Raw genomic sequence first — 20,883 nt, forward strand, 5'->3', positions numbered from 1 at the left:
GGGAGAGTCTGAGCTGCAGATTTAAGGCTTGCCAAAGTGTCTGTGAAACATGAGAAACATCACTGACAATGACCTCGGTTTTTAAATCATGTTTTTCCTCCTCCAAGTGGTTCCATCAGTTGATCTTCACAGATCATCTACCATTTAAAAACTGACAAAGCCTCAATAACACCACAAGTTTTCACATGACATGCGATGATTCATAACATAATCAACTGTTATGAGAAAGCTCGGTTTATGACATATTGAGTTGTGTTCTTCTCATCAAACCTTCTGAACGTCTTCCTTCGATAAGTTCCCACACAGCGGCCCAGACTTGATTTAACTTTCTCACGAGCTGAAACGCTGCAAGAGGATTGCTGATGAACTTCTCTGGATCTCTGGGAGGGTCCTCAAAGTCATCCTCGAGTGCACTCAGAGCCCTGATAAATAAATGATAGCAATATTTAAAGAAAATGTGTTACAGACTTCTGTGGTTAAAACAAATACAAAACACATCATCTGTGCTCTGTGTGTCTCTGGAACTATAACTGATTGTGAACAAACACTCAGTCTCATTATTTGATAGATTCAACTTTTATAGGCTTAATGTATGATTGATTTCTGAGGCTTTAAAATGAAATAATATTAATTTGAAAGTAGTTTATTTTTTTTAACCCTTTAGTGCTCTTCGGTCACATTTTACATTTTAAATTTTACAAAACTAAAATTTTACAAAACTAGGTCACTTTTTTTTTTTTGACAATGCCTATATGAACACACACAAACACACACACACACACAAAACTGACACCTAGAAAAGGCTAAATTGTTGTAAAAGATATATATGAGGTCATAGGACATAAATGAGAAATACTTCAAAAATGACAATACATAGGTTTTTTTGGGTACAATCCACAACAAGCCACAATTCAGAATAAAGTAAACAGCAATGAAGGGATAAAACTGTAAAACATCAAAAACAGACACACACACAAACTGGGCCAGCAGACACGACAGAGGTTAAAACAGATCAGACTCAGGTGGATTAAACTCTGAAAAAGCTTTCCTGCTCATTTTTGTCACATTGTTATGAGTAACACAATGTTCTGTTCTCTCTGTGCTCAGGTTTTACAATAATGCTAAAATAACACCTTGGTATTACAGATTATTTTATTTCTTTCCACCAGATGGCACTAATCTGCCTCCATATGTGAATTTGAAATAGTTTTGTTCACACACACACACACACACACACACAGAGAAATAAATGGTGAATAGTCTAGTTGTAAATATAATATAATTTGCCATGAAATTCCTTTAAAATACAAAATATAGTATTAAGGGTATGAATGGAACTCTTTAATGAAGAGCAATGAAGTGTTAATTAAATGAACCATATTTTATTAAGGAAATATTAGGTAATATAACCATATAACCTAAATATCCATGCATTCATTTATAAAATGGTCTATGCATTTTTATAAATGTTAAACTCGTCTCATTCTCTCTTCTCGTCATACCAGTCTAAAGTTTAAAATTGTACACTTTCTTTTATTATTTAAACTATTTGCTTGTAATCTTAAAAAGGTTTCTTGTGGGTCTTTTAATATTGTGACTTCTAAAAAGCAATGTTCTGTTTTAAAGTTAATTTGCTCTCCTCTATATTATCTTGATACACTGTCAGCCACACAACACTTACCTTCTCAGAAGATCTGCTTGGCTCTCCACTGCTTCTATATATTCACCAAGACTTTTGGCAAACTCTCTTTTGATGTCAATAAGCTGAGTCATGTGATCTGCAGACAGCATTTCATTTTAAACAGATATTGTAGCACTTCTTCAAAAACATACATGGTTGAGATTACATTTACATTTAGTCATTTAGCAGGTGCTTTTATCCAAAGCGACTTACAAATGAGGACAATGGAAGCAATCAAAATCAACAAAAGAGCAATGATATGCAAGTGCTATAAGATTAGAGCTGTTATAAACATCCTGTTGTTTTATCGTCTTATTGCGATACAATACACTGACCTGTAGAAGAGTAGAACTCATTTACAGCAACACAGAAACTCCAGCATGTTGATAACAATAAAATCATCCACTTTGTCTCCATTTCGAAGCGTTAGATGAGCTGAACGTTCAGTCTTCTGTTCAGGGCAAAACTGGACTCTGTGTGCTCATGGTGCGAGTGTAGTGAGTTAAATCAGATCTTCAAGAAAACAGATTACAGCTAATTGTGTTATTGTCTGACTGAATCATCTCCTATGATTAGACAAGCTTACAACCACGACAGGATATAAATCCAGGTAATTACACCAGGTGACAACCCCAGACACTGAGGTTTTGCCTTTGAAAAGAGAACTGTGGTTGCATCACATGTTTACAGCAAAAAAAAATTACAGTGCCAAACCTGATTGAGAAAGAGGTAATTACAGAGATTGTTTGTACTTGTGGTTTCACATTTTCATAATCTTATGGTCATTTCTGGTTATCTGTATATACACACACACACCTTATACACGAAAGAGAACCTTCAAAATCTAGTTTTTGCATAAAAAGTATCAAAAATTTATTAAAAACAAAAATGAAGACATAACCATGTGCTCAAACTCTGTTTAAATCAACTTTTAAGTAGACATTAATTTGTTATTCTGTATATTTTCTGTTGCAAAACATACAGAACAAAACTTTTTCATTACTGTAGGCTAATAATAATAATAATTTTTATTTATATAGCACCTTTCCAACACCCAAGGTCACTTTATAAGTCTGGTTTAACGGACAGAAACAAACAAACATCAACATCTGAAACTAATATAGGTCGCTTACAAAGTTAGATTCGAGATACAGAGAGAATTTAGATAAACATGTCCATAACAGGGTACAGTTTACAGACTGAGAACTGAAGAGTAATATTCAGAGCAAAAAATGTGTTTTTAAGAGGTTTTTGAAGGAGAGAAGGGAGGATGCTTGACAGATGTCTTGAGGAAGAGCATATCACAACTTGGGAGCCACAAGACCGAAAGACCTGTCTCCCATAGTCACCAGGCTATAGGCCTATAAATATGGTTGTTACAATATCCTAATATGCAAATAATATTTAGGCCAAAATAATAATTCTGTCATTTACACGCCCTGTGTTTACACGCCCATGTCTCTGTAAACCCCATTTTTCATTCTAGAAACACAAGGATGATACAGCTGTAAGATCCAAATTGCACATAAAGGCCAATTCACAATACAGAGACAAACACCAACAAACAAGTTGGCCGCTGGATTTAGAATTTTATGAAAAATAACGTTCACACCGCCCCAACAGACACCAACAAACACTGACTGAACATGTTCAGTCGGGTGAAAACAAACTCCGACCAACGGCAATAGACACCAACAGAGGTAACACACTGATCCAACAAAAATGTTTGCTTGTGTTTGTCTGTGTGGTGTGAATTATCCTTAAAAGTACCATGAAATTCCCTAAACACTTGTGTGCTATTACAAGTCTTCTGAATTTATTCACTTGATTAATGTGAAAATCAAAATCATGTCCTCCCCTATTTGAATCGGGCACGCAGGCAAGAACTTGCGCTTGAGCACCATTTATATAAGACGGAACTTCACATAAACCCGATTGGTTCTCGCGTCTGTAGTTAATATTGGATATTTGAATTTTTAAAGTGATATTTGAGAACTAGTAGGGTTGAAGCTAAACTCTGTAAGGCCTATGTATGGCCCTCCAGGAACTGAGTTTTGCACCCAGCACTAGATAAAACTATGTATATAACTATGCTGACAAAAATAAAGTCAATCAATAAGGAAAAAATATTTTTAATTATACAAGTAATGAGAAAAACACATAACATAGCTGAGGCACTGAGGCCTTTAGCCCCATTAATGTTATTTTGGACACAAATTACTACCAACATGAAAACAATCAAAACTATTTGTATTCTGCCAGATACAGAATTCAATACAAGGTTATGCACTTACAAGGCCAAAGGCTAATAGTCAGTCATTAATTACATTTACATTTTGTCATTTAAAAGACACTTTCATCCAAAGCGACTTACAAATGAGGACAATGGAAGCAATCAAAATCAACAAAAGAGCAATGATATGCAAGTGCTATAACAAGTCTCAGTTAGCTTAACGCAGTACACGTAGCAAGGTTTTTTTTTTTTTTTGTAATTATATAATAAATAAAAAGAAAACAGACAGAATAGAAAAAGAATAGAGCAAGCTAGTGTTAGTTTGTTTTTTAAGAAAACAAGAAGTAAATGAATAGAGTGCCAGTCTAAAAAGGGCAAGTTTTTTTTTTTTTTAAGAAAAACAAGCAGTAAATGAATAGAGTGCAAGTCTAAAAGGGACAAGTTTTTTTTTTTTTTTTAAGAATAGAATTAGAATAGAGAGTGCTAGAGTTAGAGGGTCAAATAAAGATGGAAGAGATGTGTTTTTAGCCGATTCTTGAAGATGGCTGAGGACTCAGCTGATCGGATTGAGTTGGGCAGGTCATTCCACCAGGTGTGAACAGTTCATTTACAAGTCTGTGAAAGTGATTTTGTGTCTCTTTGGGATGAACAATAAAGCGACGTTCACTTGCAGAACGCAAGTTTCTAGAGGCACATAAGTCTGAAGTAGTGAATTTAGGTAAAGGGTTGCAGAGCTGGTGGTGGTTTTGTAGGCAAACATTAATGCCTTGAGTTTTATGCGAGCCGCTATTGGTAGCCAGTGCAAACTGATAAACAGACGTGTGACGTGCATTCTGTTTGTCTCATTAAAAATTGATCTTGCTGCCACGTTCTGGATTAATTGTAAAGGTTTGATAGAACTGGCTGGAAGACCTGCCAAGAGAGTATTGCAACAGTCCAGCCTGGACAGAACAAGAGCTTGAACAAGGAGTTGTGAAGCATGTTCCGTAAGAAAATTACAGTAAAAGGGTTACACTGCAGGTATTTGGTTTAAAGAAACAAAAGAAATCAAGCAATATATCAAAAATGCATATGCTGAATAAAGTTTTATGGATTAAGTTGTTGGCTGTATTAAAAAGATCACCAACTTATTTAACATTATTGAAAAACTGTTACATGGAGGTTTGGATAATATGTGTTCATATGCTGAAAAGATTTTCATGGATCAAGCTGTCAAATAGGCTACATGAAGGTATAATCTAAGATAACATCCTCTGATCTCTCAAATAAAATCACTAGTTCTTCGTGAGCAGCAGTCAAACGGCCCAGACGAGACTGCAAGTGTTTGCGTCTTTTGCTGACATCAGAGTCCTCAAACAGGAGCTCGCTCACGTTTGCCCCTTCCAGTATACTCAGCATGTCAGTACACAGGAGCTGAGCAGTCTCCTTTAGCATGTAGAAGGAGATCAGCATGGGCAGTTGGTCAGCCATCCTCTGCACCACAATCTGAAAGAAAATGAAGAGCCACTAAGTTACTTGTCTCTGAACAAGGCTTCAAATTCATTACTGAAGACTAGATGTACCTCATAATACGCCTGCAGCATTTCACTGTACTTGCTTTTTATATCAAGGACAGGTAATTGCACTTCTGAAAATTGCTCGTTGCTAATCTCATTCAAGAACTTGAAGTAGATGGGATCTTGAGTGTAAATCATGCTTTCCATTTCAAACTGATCCATGATCCGCTGCTCCGCTTTGTCTTGCTGGCTTGACTGAATATTGTCGATTTTGTTCTATGATGTCAAGTGAAGAAATACAGAGGAACAAGAAGTCAACTGACAGAGTTTTTGTACAATTGTTGAAGTTCCGTTTCGAATGTTGCGCCAAGGGAAGCTATGGGGATACTCCTGTTTACTCTGAATTCTGAAGCCTGATTTGTTCACGTTTGTGTAGCGGCACAAACAAATTATGTTTCAGCCCACCAAAAGGGGTGGGGCCAACTCCTATATAAGTTAGCTCTGACCGCCATTTCATCAGAATTTTCTCCTTCAGCACGAAGATCATCTCACTGGACTTTGAAGAGAACAAGCAGGAAGAAGCTTGAATCCTACTCGCCACTTCCCCTGCAGCCATCCGGTGGCCTAAAAGAGCATTTCCTGAGCAAATTTTCACTGTGACGTTGTTTCAATTGTTGCACGGCGAGTGAGACTCGTGCAGGGAACCCCTGCATGACTCAGACAGGCACAGTGAGTGCGTCGTTTGCCTGTGCAGCATTCACACTGATGCTGTGCTCACTGGGACAGACTGCTCTCACTGCAAGAGCATGAGTCTCACCCTGTTTCACTTCTTTTATGAAGGCAGTCCTCCCCTGTCTGCTCTCCCATTTCAGCGGGGCAACGGGACTGACTTGTCGGGCACGAGTGAACTTACGCCGGCACAAGTCCTGCATGCTTCACTCTCCCCGCAATGCCTCGACTCACCAGTGTATTTTACACATAAAGATCAGTGCCCCTCATCTGGCTTGAATTCCTTCAGTTTATCTGAGTAGGAAGCTGTTGCTCCATGTCGCTGACAGCTTCAGATGCAGAGGAGTGGGTGTGTGCTGAATCCTTCCTCCCAAGGATTCAGCGCGGGCCAGTGTGGACAGCAAGCTGATTCGTATCCTCTTGAAATCCATGGAGGATCTTGGCTTGGACTGGTCGGCTCCTGAAGAAACCAGCCTAGAGCAATGCCTACACATCAACTGCCTAGAGATGTTGGCAGTTTTTCTAGCCCTGAAAACCTTCCTACCAGCCTTAAGAGTGTACCACGTCCTGGTCCAACATGATGGTGGTAGCCTATATAAATCACCAAGGCAGTCAAGCGAGTGGGCGATCTCAGGCACTGTCAGTTAGTACTTCATGCATTGAGTTTGGACCTAACAACTGTAGAGTCATCCTCAAACCAAGACACGTCTCTGTGCCTAAGGTGCTCTCCACTACATTCAGAGCATAAGTCATCTCCCTTCCGGCTCTTCCTAACTCAGAGGACGAGCAGGTCCGAATTTACTCTGCCCGGTTTGGGCTCCTAGAGTGTACGTAGAGCACTCTAGCCACTTCCAGCATTCAGAGCAGCTCTTTGTTTGCTTCGGAGGCCACTCTAAAGGCCTGCCAGTCATGAAGCAGAGACTACCTCAATGGATAGTTGATGCTATAGTCCTGGCGTATGCCTCAGTGGGCTCACAGTGTCCTATTTGAGTGAGAGCCCATTCCACCAGGTGAATGGCATCCTCCTGCACTTGACCCAGCGGAATTTCCATCAGTGATATCTGTGCGGCTGCTGGCTGTTCTTCACAGTCTACCTTCACCAGGTTTTATAACTTGGATGTCCCTGCCCTCCAGGCACAGATTTTGTCAGCTTAATTTAATCCTCTCTGTAAGTGGAGAAGGTCTTGTTATGTGGGCCCAAGCCTAGCGGCTGGACTCGCAGAGTGGCTTCATTCTGTCTTTGCTTATAGCACGGCACTATTGGATGTATTCCTAATAGCATCCCTTGACGCAATGGGAGAGCCTGTTCTAAAGGGAACACTCCAGTTACTAATGTAAACTTGGTTCCCTGAGATAAAGGAAGGAGCTTTGCGTACACTGCCTCGCTATCAGTCAAAAGATTCTGATGAAATGGCGCTCAGAGCCGACTTATATTGCAGTCGACCCCATCCCTTTTGGCGGGCTGAAGCGCCATTTGTTTGTGCAGCTACATGAATGTCAACAAATCAGGCTTCAGTGCCTAGGCTACGGCTTCAGGCTACGTGAGAAAAATTATCTCAAAAACTCTGTAGTTGCTGAAGCCGGGCAGTTCCCTCCCTCTGTAATTCTGGCTAATCTCCTTCAAACTGTCAACTTGTTGGAAGCAAGAGGGATTTTTTTCCATATAAAAATTTATTTCTTATAAAAGCTGAACAGGGTTGAAAGGGTGCTGATGTACAATCCAACAGCAATTTGACTGTTTGTATCTGCTTTGACTTGCTTTATTGTCAGAGCAAAAGAAGACAAAGTACTTAGTGACACTGAGTATTAGTATTTAGTATATTAACTTCTTATTTATTAAACAATATAATTTACGCGACAATATACGCGAAACAAAACAATATACGCGAGTCTACGACTGTCACATCAGTCAAAAGATTCTGATGAAATGGCGCTCGGAGCCGATTTATATATCAGTCGACCCCACCTCTTTTGGCGGGCTGAAGCACCATTTGTTCATGCAGCTACACAAACGTGAACAAATCAGGCTTCAGTATTCAGAGTAAACAGGAGATGCCCCATAGCATCGCTTAACACAATGCTCATTCCCTTATCTCAGGGAACCGAGGTTACGTATTCTACAACCGAATTGACTCCCAAAAAATACAGCCAGTGACAACCGCATTTTCAGAAATTCTATGCAGTTTGTACAGAACCAAACTGAACAACTAGTTATTAATAATGTATTTAAATGCATATCAAAGTTATATTTTCTGTATGTGCGGTGCAAGAAATCACAGGCTACGCTTTGACGTGTGTGCTTTGAAAAAAACAAAAAAACAAAACAACAGCAACAACAAACAAGAGCAAACTCAAAATAAACTCAAATCCAAATGTGTTATCTTGGAAATAAGCCACATACCAAAACATAGCGACCTGCACTTGCCTACTTTATCGCTTTATAAGCCGAGCCCAAAACAATAAGTCCAAAAAAACGTAATAAGTGATGCTTATGGTAAGTGGACATGGCAACCCTTCAAGAGCACGCTCTGCAGAGCCACCTTATAAACATGAACAAAACGTTGTAATATTACTTTAATATTAAAGTAATATTATGTAATATTACTGTAATATTACTTTAGTCAAAGAAGCAGATATCAAGTGCATGAGTCAGCAAAATGTTGATATGGTTACAACAATGTCAATCATCGCAGTTTTGAGAGTGAGTTATGTTCCGTACACACATGAAACTGTAATTTAGGGGATTCACTTCCATATTTAAATGCGGTTGTCACTCCTTAAACATTACACTGTGCACATGGCCTTTGTCACAAATAAGGAGCAATATTTACCATAGTGGTATTTAGAAGAACAGGGTAGTTTCGGAAACATTGTTGAGACACGTCAGTGAATTGCTTGAGAATTATGTCTTCAAAAGCAAAACAAAAAGACAAACAGCCACAAATAGTTTAGGCTTGATAATTCAGATATGAAACTACTACAATATTCTAAGTATACAGTAATCCTTTGATTTTAGGTTCTAGTTGAACATAAAGATGTGTGACAGTACCTTTAATGGAATTGAGTGATTCGATGGCTGGCTTTTTAAGTTTAGCCACGCGTTCCTGCAAAATCATCTCAAAAATTCTGTAGTTGCTGAAGCCGGGCAGTTCCCTTCCTCTGTAATTCTGCCTAAGCTCCTTCGAACTGTCAACTTGTTGGGAGAAAGAGGGATTTTTTTTCATATAAGAATGAAAACTAAATTCTTATAAAAGCTGAACAAGATTCAAAGGGTGCTGATGTTCAATCCAACAGCATTTTTCACTGTTTGTATCTGCTTTGACTTTGTTGTCAGAGCAAATAAACTGTGACACTGAGTCACTCTGAAATGTAAGTTACTCAGTATTAACTTGTTTATTAAACAATATCATTTCACAATATAATTTTGTGCTGTTGGTCTGAATATCAGCAAGTATTAAATTTAAAAATGTACTGACAGGATGTCTTTGTCTCATTAAGACCATCATTCCACTTCTTGAATTCAGTCCGAAGCTGGACAAACATATTTTCCTTATCCATCAGCTCTCCTAATGATAAGGACTTGATTTTATCATTGAATTTTGTTAATACCTGTGAGAAAGAAATAATAATATTTGTTACGTGAGCATGTTTTATATAATTATATTAGCATTGTACCTCTGAAGAGGTAAAGGAGGCAATGTTAACTTGGAAAAAAAAAAGATAAAATTTGAATTGACAGCAGAGATAATACAAGTTTTATGGTTATGTCTAATGTGACAATGTTTGGTCTTATTATTCTCAATTGTTTTACATTTTACAAATGTTCTGTGCTAGAGGACGTTAACACTTTTTTTTATTCACTCTTAAACCATCAACACAGTATGAATACAGCTGTTTATACCAAAGGTATCGCAAATGTCTTTATATGAATGATTTATTCAAATAAAGATATTTGGGTTACCTTTGCAATGTCTTCAGAATGTGTTGAGACATTTAAACATTGTGCTTACAACATACAGGCCAATTAGTAGCATAAACATAACTTATCTAATGTTCACACTTAAATTTGGGGTCCAGTTCTCACTATTAACTAACTATTAACTGTGACTTTTGCCTCAATAATCTCCTAAATTGCTGCTTGTTAATAGTTAGTAAGGTGGTTGTTAAGTTTAGGTATGGTGTGGATTAACCAATATTCTAGTAATATGCATGCTAGTTAGTAGTGAGAATTGGTCCTAAACTAAAGTGTTACCTACCTAATTATGTCACTTCCCCGTGGATTCAGCCCTAATAATAGCTTGAGTTGATCAAATTCTTACTTTAATGAGGAATTGTTTGGCTCCCTTCGGGTCCTGTGGTGGTCCAGCTTCACACTCCTTCAGCTCATTCCTCACATCCCACAACTGCTTTTTTATCTGCTCGTCAAGCTTTGGCAGTGATTTCTGACAGTGATGAATATAAAATGGATGTAATAAATCCAATATATGCCCAGTGGATATTGAAGCAGCATTGGGGGTAATGCATTACAATTAATATGAATTACATAATCGGATTACTTTTTTCAAGTGACTACAACCCCAATTCCAGAATAGTTGGGACGTTTTGTGAAATGCCATAAAATCAAGAATTTGTTATCTGTTCATTCTCTTTAACTTTTATTTAATTGACTACAAAGAAAAATGTGTACAAAGAAACAATTTCCAATGTTTTCACTGACCAACTTAATTTTATATTGTAAACATAGACAAATTTTGATTTTGATGGCTGCAACACATTCCAAAAAAGTTGGGACAGAGGCCCGTTTAACACTGTGTCACATCAACTTTCCTTTTAATTACAATGTTTCATTGTTTGGGAATTGAGGATACTAATAAAGGTTTGCGAGTAAATTTTTGTCCAATCTCGCTTGATCCAAGACTTCAGAAGCTCAGCAGTCTGTGATCGTCTTTGTCTGATTCTCCTTTTCGACTGGTCATACATTTTCAATTGGAGTCAGATCTGGACTGCAGGCAGCCAGTCCAGCACATTCACTCTGTGTCTACAAAACCATGCTGTTGTAGCACATGCAGAATGAGAGCTGGCATTCTCTTGATCTAATAACCATGGACTTCCCATGAAAGACGTCATTTTGATGGCAGCATATTTCTCTGTACAATTCCAATATATGCCTCCATGTCAATGGTACCTTCGCACATATGGCAGTCACCTATGCCGTTTGCACCAATCAACTCAACATCATTTTTCGCAAAAACACATTGAAATGTGGACTCATCTTTCCACAGCACACATAGTCTTCTTGACTATCTGAGATGAGCTCTGGCCCAGAGAACCCGGCAGCATTGCTGCATAGAATTGATGTAGAGCTTTCTCCTAGACCCAGAGTAAGAGATATTCAAGTTGCATTTCTTGATGCAGCAGCAGACTGTGGTAAATGACAGTGATTTTCTGAAGTACTCCTGAGCCCATGTGGCTATATTTAACACCGCAGCATGACGGTTTCTCATACAATGCCATCTGAGGGCTCAAAGGTCATGCATATTCACCTGAGCTTTCCTGCCTTGCCCTACACAGACTGAGATTCCTCTGTATTCCCTGGATCTTTTCACATTATTATATATGGTACTAAGTGAAAGACCTAAATTCTTTGCGATTGTGCATTGCGAAATGTGATTTTTGATTTGTTTGACACTTCTCTCATGAAATTTGGCACAAAGTGATGAGCCATGATCCAGCTTTGCTGGAAAAGACTGAGATGCTTCTTTTATACCCAAACATGATACCTTAACCTATTACCAATTCACCTGCTTACTGTGAACTGTTTCAAAACAGTTGAACATGGATATTCTATAACCTTTTCACTTTTATTTTGCCTCTGCCCCCACTTTTTTCATATTGTTAATATTTACGTTGATCAGTGAAAACTTTGGAAATCTTTTCTTTGTACTTTTGTCAATTAAATAAAAGTTAAAGAGAATTAAAAAATAACATATTCTTGATTTTATTGCATTTTACAAAACGTCCCAACTTTTCTGGAATTAGGGTTGTAGCATTACTTTTTAATTTACATTACTTTTTTACGTTACTTTTATATAAGTAACACCAGTTACTTTGTTTGCCCATGTATTGACTGACAGCTCTCCCGTCCCCATATTGAAAAAAATCAGGAGTAAGTGCAGAGCGTTGCGTGCGCTGTGTGAACATGATGTTACTGTAGTTCTAGACTAAATATCAACATGCATTTACTGAAAAAAAAAATAACCCACCCTTAAACCTACCCATACCACCAAACCTGTCCCTAACCTTACATTTACATTTACATTTAGTCATTTTGCAGACGCTTTTATCCAAAGTGACTTACAATTGGGATACCTTACCAGTATCCCACCTCAATAGCAGCAATAGTGTTTTGAAATACAATATGAACACAATAAGTACATTGTACTTATTTTTTGATGTAAGTACATAGTAGTTAAGGCCACCTAATATAAAGTGTGACCGCTTTTGGACCTTCTTCAGACTGCAGTGGTGTGAGATCACAGTCTCTCAATACATTTGATATTTATATGAATAGGCATTTACAAACTTACTTTAATATGATTGACAAGATCCTGAGTGAGCTTGATAGCAAGACATTTAATAGTCGCTTTATTCTCATCCAAGAGGGGTCTGTAGAAAAAAAGAATACTACATTGTAAAGTGGCATTGATATGTAGGGAATACAAGTGAATCTGATTAAAAAATACATTTTTAAATTTTAGATTTTATTATGATATAGCGACGTTACACATCAACGATTGTACTAAAAATGGAAACTAAGGGAAGTTAAGGAGAAAAAAAATAAATAAATATCAGCAGAAAATGTCTGGGAGCACAAAAACAGAAATATATAACAGAGGAAAACATGATTTTTTCAGATAATTTTGCATTAATGTTTCTGTTTGTTGCAATATGACTTTAAATGTGATTAAAGTTTTAAATCATGCTTATTATTTTTAAAATGCATTTTTACACATGCCTGTGCACATGTGCTTATAGACCAAACATGTGATACGCATGCGCATGATGTCATCATTTTCACAAATATTGTTTTTGTAGTTTACACGGCAACAATAATGGTATCATTTGGTATCATTAATGCTACCATAAAAACTTGCACTTTGAAACCTATTTTCAAAAGTTTGCATGCTGTTGTTTTGTAAATGATTTGCCAAAAGCACAAAAAGGTTTTTGTTGAAAACGGTGTGTAAACACCACCTAAGGTAAATAGCAAAGATGGTGACGTACATAACACTGGATAGTCTTCATGACATGAAGTCCAATACATGCAAAAGTTCATCATTATTAGTCATCAGCTTTTATACAATATGTAGGGCGCCTTGTGTGAGAAAAACCTTCAGATTATACACAACCTTATTCTCTGTCTCGAAACGAGACGCGTGTGTCTGCAGGGCACAGTTGCTTTCTCAGAATGTATGGACTGACAGACAACTAGTTGTCAAGTCTGGTTCTGTTAACATAGCAGGGCTTCAAAAATGCGTTACAAAAAATTACAAAAAATAAATACTTGTTATTAGATTGTATTACATTTTAAATTACTCGTAATCACAGTTATTTATTGATTATATATTATTCTCACAATAGCAATAAATTATTTGTAATTTATTGATTTTCACTAATTCTTTTTCATTGTTTAAATTTTCCATTCTAAAATACGCTCTTAAAAAAAAATGTGCTTCACGATGCCATAGAAGAACCTTTTTGTCTAAATGGTTCCATAAAGACCCTTTAACATCTGAAGAACCTTTATGTTTCACAAAAGGTTCTTTGTGGTGAAAGAAGGTTCTTCAGATTATAAAAAGGTAAGAAAGAGATGGTTCTTTAAATAACCTTTGACTGAATGGTTCTTTTTGGAACCAAAAATGGTTCTTCTATGGCATCACTGTGAAGAACCTTTTAAGCACCTTTATTTTTAAGAGTGTAGCCTACCACTTATATACATCAAGAAAGTCTTCCAGTTTTGTGGACACTAGAGCAGTCACTAGACAGGTGGATGTAATTACGCAGATAATTGCGACCATAGATTTCTCTTTTTGGAAATGCATCCCTGGTCGGAGGCTTATGTAAATATTTTGTTTATAGGGCCAACTTTTAAACTTTTCAAGTTTAATTGTGCAGTGCGCAAATATTTAGTAGTGCATACTGCATAAGCTGAAACCATAGACCGTATAAAAACATGGACGTAGTGTCCGTGATGTCACCCGTAGGTTTCTGAAGAGCATTTTTGAAGCTCAAAGTGAGTGGAGCTGGCCGTCACCATCTTGGCAGCGCATCACTCCTTTAAGTGGATGAGTTCTAAAAAAAATCACCCCCCTCACAGTTGTCATGAAGGGCAAAATTATCTATATAGACTAAAACCACTTTTTGCACCAGGCTGTAAACATTTTTTTTTCTGCTGTAAAGTTGGGTATTTTAACATGGGAGGTCCCTTTTGGAGCCAGTCTCTAGCGGCCAGTCGATGAACTGCAGTTTTAGTCCGTTTCTATGTTGGTTTCATGAGAGAGACCGGAAGGTTGTCGCTTGGCTGAAACATGTCAACAAAAGTCAAATTATATTTTCTTTAGATCGTAACCTGAAAAAGTTATGATTTTGGAAGAAATCTCTCTCAATTTGTGTCGCCTCCACCAGAGGAACTTTCTCATCGATCTGTTGTTGTCCTCTACACTTCACCATGATGTAACCTTTGCGGAGAGGAATTACTTTGTTCTGGACAACGGCCAGAATATTCTTCTCGGTTCCCGTATCTATGAGGTCTGGCTTGGTCAAAATGGCTGTGTGAATGAAAAACAGTTATTCTCTAAAATGTTCTATTTGCTAACAAAGATATTAGATGTAAATGATCATCTTCATTACCAAGAGTTCTTATGCCCTCAGGATCTACTTCTTGTGCCATTTTCAATGCTTCAGTTGTTGCAATGTCTATGTTGCAAGGGACCACTACCATGTTTATAGTCTCTTGCTTCTCAATAAATTTCATGATCAGACGTTTGATCTATAAGATATGAAGTTTTAAAACTGGATATACAGTATATGTTACTGAATCTGCAGTGCAAAATCAGATTATATAATGCCTACCTGGTTTCCAATATCTTGTGGTTGTCCTTGCACTGGGACTCGAGCGATTCCAGGTAGATCGATCAGTGTGAGGTCACACACATCTGCTGACCTCACCTCTAAAGTGATGAGGTCATCACAAATTTTCACCCCTTTTCCAGCTAACTCATTCTGGGCTGTAAAAAACACACTGCATGATTCACCATGTGTTTCTCAACATGATTGCATTAGTCAAGTTTATATACTCTTGTATTTGCACTGCGCTCATACATCAGAGCTCGCCGATAAGGACTGCTCGATGGCCTGGGGCTTGAGATGACAGATCTGTCAACAACTTATAATTGAATTTTTTGTTGCAGGGCAGATATGAAAAACTTTGTCCATTAAAGTGGTGTGAATAAAACAGATTTGTCTTAGAGCCTCATGCAAATGAGTCAGGAAGTAATTTTATACTCAACATGAATATTCAAATTTATACTGAAGTCCTTTAAGGCCATTTTTATTACAGCTGGTAGATAACAGTTCTCAATCGCACCATTATTTTTTATGGCCCAAGGATTCTAATCAGGGGTGTCGCTATTGGGGGGGATATTGGAGTGGCCACTATTTTTGTCTGTTTATTTTTTCATTTAAACCAAGAAAAAGGGACAAGCCTGATCAATTCTAGCAATTTCTACCGAAGAGGGTCCTGCAGCAATAACCTGTTCAAGGGGCTCAGATTCCCTGACAATGCACCTGATTTTAAAGCTGCAGTCTATAAGTTTTAGCTCTTTGTTGACATCTCTGTTTGAAACCTGCAATTGCGGAATTATCTTCCTTGTGTGGGTTGTGCTCCGGCATGGCTCCTCAGTACAGATGAATCTAATGTTTTGAGGAGTATGTGTGGCTGTCAGTCACTACACCGGTGTGGATACTGCACATAGGGATCACATATTCTAGCCTACGTCTTGGAAGTATGACCCAAAAAAGAATTTTCACCGGAAAATGTCATCTGAACAAGTAACAAGTCTGCCACATTTGTTCTGACCAACTGAGGGAAAAAAGCAATACAATACATCACAAAACCAATGGTGATTAAATCTAATGATCGCTTGGCTCATATTAAATCAAACCGTGCAAACTGTGCTAATAGCATCGTGGGCAGCACACTGACAAATTGTGCTGTTGCGCTTCAGGCGTCCCGAGTTCGAGTCTTGGCTCGTGGACCTTTCCCAATCTCGTCCCCTTCTCTCTTTCTCTCTCCTACTTTGCTTCCTGTCTCCTATACTGTCCTATCCTAAAAAAGGCAAAAACGGCAAAAATAAATGAAATTCTTGTTATTAGTGACACCGCTGGCCATTAATTGTAACCTATAAGAGGCTGATTGAGATTCGGTGACCTGATATACTCACAGCAAAATTTAGTTTCATTGTAGCTGTAAATACTGTTGCAGCAATATTTTGTTAAAGAATTCAGATGCTGCTGAGAGCGAGAGAGAGTTTAGATAAAAATTTAAGTATGTGCCGTGCAATTTCCTCTCAATAACAAATTAAACACACAACAAACATTACAATGTTGAGAAAACAGCAGTTAAGAAAGCATCTGATCATAGAGATATGTTTAGATATGTTTGTACCAGCTCATTACAGATGAGGTAATTAAAATGACACTGTTTTCACAGCTCGATTATAAAATGGATTTGAGACTGCAGACTATATAAATCCAGATATGTCAGACTACAGTTGAATGAATCGGTTTCTTTGGATGATACATTCACATTAGAGTACAGAATAGCTCTTTTGGCATTATCCTGAACATTGTATAAGAAAGGCTATCTTGCGAGTGCGATAAAATTTTGCGAGCTTCTTTTCTTTTCTTTTTTTCAGGCAAAAATGTCCCAATTCCTTCACATAAAATCAAGTCAATAGGCTTTCATCGACAACTCTTTGTTTTTTTTTAAAGTTTCATTACAAGCTTTTCACACACTGGCAATGAGAAAGCGATTAACGCATGGAAATTTTTACAATTAGCCCCTTTAACAATATTTACATTTATATTTATTCATTTAGCAGATGCTTTTATCCAAAGCAACTTCCAAAAGTGGAATATAGCAAGCCCTTGATTAACTGACATTTAAAAGTTTTATGGTTTAAAATATCAAAAATAGCTTTTATGCTTTTTAAATATAACTTCTTTTTTTTATCACTTTCATATCTGTATTTGTGACAGCTCTGTAAGCAATAAAACAGTCTGGGCATGGATCATGTTCTGTAACCAGTCAGAATGAACAGTTTTTTCCAGTTTATCCAGCAAACGGTGGGGCTTCTGTGTACAATTGAAGGGATGAGATGCGGTCAAATTGTGACACATGAGATGCGGTCACAAACACATGACTTTATGAAATGGTTACAATAAAGTACATAAACTGTCATTAAACTGTTATTATATTGAACCCATTACTAAGTTCAGTTGTCAACACTCTTTGAGTTATTTCATGTGCTTATTATTCTGCTGGAAGATATATTTACTAATATAACAGATCATTGCTACAAAAACAACGATTCTTTTTGGTGAATGGGTCAAAGCTGTTATTATATTGTGAAATGTATTAATTGATTGTCAATTTGCGTGTTATGTATTAATAGTAAAAGGACAATAGATTTTAAGAGTTTTACTAACCTTCTTCAACATGTTTTTCAACTAATGAAGGATCCCCGAATTCAATTATCTTCTCCTCATAAGACAAACGTGGCCTTTTGCTCGCTGAACTTGCCAGTTGGTTAGAAACTTGAGAAGGTGTTGTCACATGGTTTAAATTTTGTTGCAGGAATTAAAATTTAGAACAAGTTAGTAAAACAAAATGAGATTGCAAGTTTTCTCACTAACCTGCTTTAGTATTTTTTTCAGTTTTCTTCTTATGGTAAGACAGAACAGCTTTCCAGCTGCCTCCACCTGTTACGTTCCTCAGCCTCAGCTCTAGTGGACATCTAGTGACAATTCCTATCAACGATCAGTAGAAAAACAGATGCTGACAGAATATTCTCTTAATAATTTAGCACTCTATTACACACACACACACACACACACATATATATATATATATATATATATATATATATGAATATCCAATTCACCGCTTCCTCTTGGTAATGCAATTCCAGACAGTGCTTCCAACACAGAGCTTTTCCCAGAACTCTGGTCTCCGATCACTACGATAGTCGGTAATGCCAAGTCCTTATGGATGCCAAATGAGCGCAGAGTGTCAATCAGGTCAATGTATGGACGAATGCTCTCCTCTAAATGATGGTGAACCTCTCCCTTCATTCCCTGACTAAATAAAAATGTTAAAAAATTTACATTTTATTTGTAATTTTGTGTCAATTTATGTCCTTTTATACAGACATTCTATTGCTTTTAAACTTATTTAATCATTTTTACAACATTTTATTTCTCTCTCTCTCTTTATTATGCAAGTTAAAAGCATTTTGAATCAGTATTGTGGACTAAATGTACTATTTACATAAAGTTGCCTTGTATTTAAATGTACATGCTTAATTATTATCTAGATCAGAGGTCCCCAACCACCGGGAAAAAGTTCTGGGAAATGTGTATAGATATGACGCTCTGTTATTTATTGTGCATAAATGATTTTTCTAATTACTCTTTATTTTCGTTGTATGCGATTGATATCGAGGGGCAATTTGACGATGGTTAAATTAGTAAATAAAAGATTGCTCTGATCTGTCATAGGGCTTAAACGGATCGCAGTTGATCCGTGATATACGGACCAGGTCCAGACCCCACCGTTCGACGTGTGATTCGCAGATTAATTTGCCAATTTACACGTTTAAAACCACAAGAAGAAACGAAACAGAACTCAATTAGTTACTTGCGCGCTGTACTCGCACACACAAGCATAGAGACGTGTTTCAGACAGTGCGGCATTCATGTAGTTTATACCGTAGAAGGCGAGCCAATGGATATCACACAACCAACGTGCAAACTTTGCGCAATAGTTATGCCGGTGAACGTCTTAACTTCAGTCATACATAAAGTGAAAGTGAAAAAACTGACGGAGTTTTCTAACGCTGCATTAATTATCTCAGAGACAAGAGACGAATCTACTTCAACATGTGCTGATAACAGTATAAATAAATAGAGCTGTTTTAAAGACCCTATCCACAACAACAAGATTTTTTTAACCGGTCCGCGGTGTAAAAAAGGTTGGAGACCCCTGATCTAGAAGACATAGCAAGTAATCTAGGTCTGTAAATTCACATAAAAATATTTATCTCCAATTGATTAATTCAAAATTAGATTAGTAATACGCGAAATAAAATGTATACTAGCCTTTCTTTTAAAGAATTATCAGTGTCTTCAACATTATCTTGAACACTGCTTTGAGCTGAAGAAGAAGAATTGGCCATTTTCTGAGGGGAAAAAAACTGAAGAGAAAAAAATGAAAAGACAAAAATAAATTATTTTTAGATGCCTTCTATAAACGTTATACTTTACCCAAACGTTTGTGATGATGCTGAAGAGAAATCACAAACAATCTGTTCGTCAGACTCAATTTATAGTGGATCACACCCATAAGATTGAATTCGAAAGTAAAGAACAGACTGAGCACGTCAGCAGAAGCGGACAAAGTACACAACTCTGTTACTTGAGTGAAAGTACAGATACTGCTGGTCAATTATTACTCCATTACAAGTGAAAGTTGCAAAGACAGATTTTTACTTAAGTAAAAGTACAGAAGTACTTGCATTTAAAAGTACTCAATTACCAAAAGTACATTTTCTTTTTTGTCAATGCACTGTTTTATTTTTGTTGTATGTAATACTTGCAATACCTTATGCCTCTGAAGCAACTTACAATACATTATACCTACTGAATACACTGACTAACTTGTACTATCTTTGGAATAAAGAGCTTTTAGAATGTTAAAAACTTATAGAAATATAAAATAAAACAAGTGAGTTGACAAAAAAAAAAGAAAGAAAAAGAAATTAACACCCCTACCCACCCCCACAAAAGCAGGGTGGTAGTGATCTCTCACAGATCTGGCAGTGTGTGCACACATCTACATGTATAGCCATTCATCCACATTTGAACAGAGTGGACAGTGAAAATACTGTAAATACAGACTGATTAAAAAAAAAAAAAAAAAATCAAACCTGCTTTAAAACCCAGCAACTAAACTGTAGCGGTATAACTTCACGACAGCAACACTGCTTTAACAAAAAAGCAAAACAGCAAGATTTATTTGACATCATCATACACAGAACGTATGTGCAGTGCTGCTTGAAGTCAAACACCTATTGTGTTTTGTTAGGAGATGCACAACAGTTGTTCTGTGGCTTCATAGGTAATATTTTCGTTTACACAATTTTGCAAAATCAGACAATATTGTGTCTAATATCAAATATTAACTTCTTATCGAATTGTTCCAAATACATATCACATTTGCAACTGGTCAGTGTTCAAAAAAATGCTGGGAAAATTACTTTACGTAACCCAACAAGAGTGATTACTGATATGCTGTCAAAAAAATCACATTTTCGAAAAGAATAAAAAAAATAAAATCACCCACTGACTTTCTAAGCTGCTACATAGTAACAACTTTATACTTCGAGGACCTTGATAGAAATGTA

At 37.0% G+C, this 20,883-nt stretch overlaps 1 protein-coding gene across 2 annotated transcripts; it reads right to left on the reverse strand.

The window, feature by feature from the left end:
- Positions 1-3,797: 3,797 nt before the first annotated feature.
- On the reverse strand, positions 3,798-19,841 carry LOC131529283 (interferon-induced GTP-binding protein Mx2-like). Of its 2 annotated transcripts, XM_058758914.1 has the most exons (15): positions 19,745-19,841; positions 19,580-19,674; positions 18,364-18,560; positions 18,116-18,229; positions 17,909-18,016; positions 15,272-15,426; positions 15,050-15,188; positions 14,769-14,967; positions 12,727-12,805; positions 10,459-10,581; positions 9,616-9,748; positions 9,189-9,332; positions 8,971-9,047; positions 5,477-5,686; positions 3,798-5,399 (listed from the first exon to the last, which is right to left on the reverse strand). In XM_058758914.1, the coding sequence occupies exons 2-15, from the start codon at positions 19,654-19,656 to the stop codon at positions 5,136-5,138; spliced, it is 2,019 nt and encodes a 672-aa protein (XP_058614897.1). In that variant the 5' UTR covers positions 19,657-19,674; positions 19,745-19,841; the 3' UTR covers positions 3,798-5,135. The 2 variants fall into 2 exon arrangements, with proteins under 2 accessions (XP_058614897.1, XP_058614898.1); XM_058758915.1 differs by lacking the exons at positions 19,580-19,674; positions 19,745-19,841 and adding an exon at positions 19,190-19,242 and having other exon boundaries at positions 18,364-18,556.
- Between the last annotated feature and the right edge of the window lie 1,042 nt (positions 19,842-20,883).

This window comes from Onychostoma macrolepis, chromosome 21, assembly GCF_012432095.1.
Source record: "Onychostoma macrolepis isolate SWU-2019 chromosome 21, ASM1243209v1, whole genome shotgun sequence".
Lineage (NCBI taxonomy): Eukaryota > Metazoa > Chordata > Actinopteri > Cypriniformes > Cyprinidae > Onychostoma > Onychostoma macrolepis.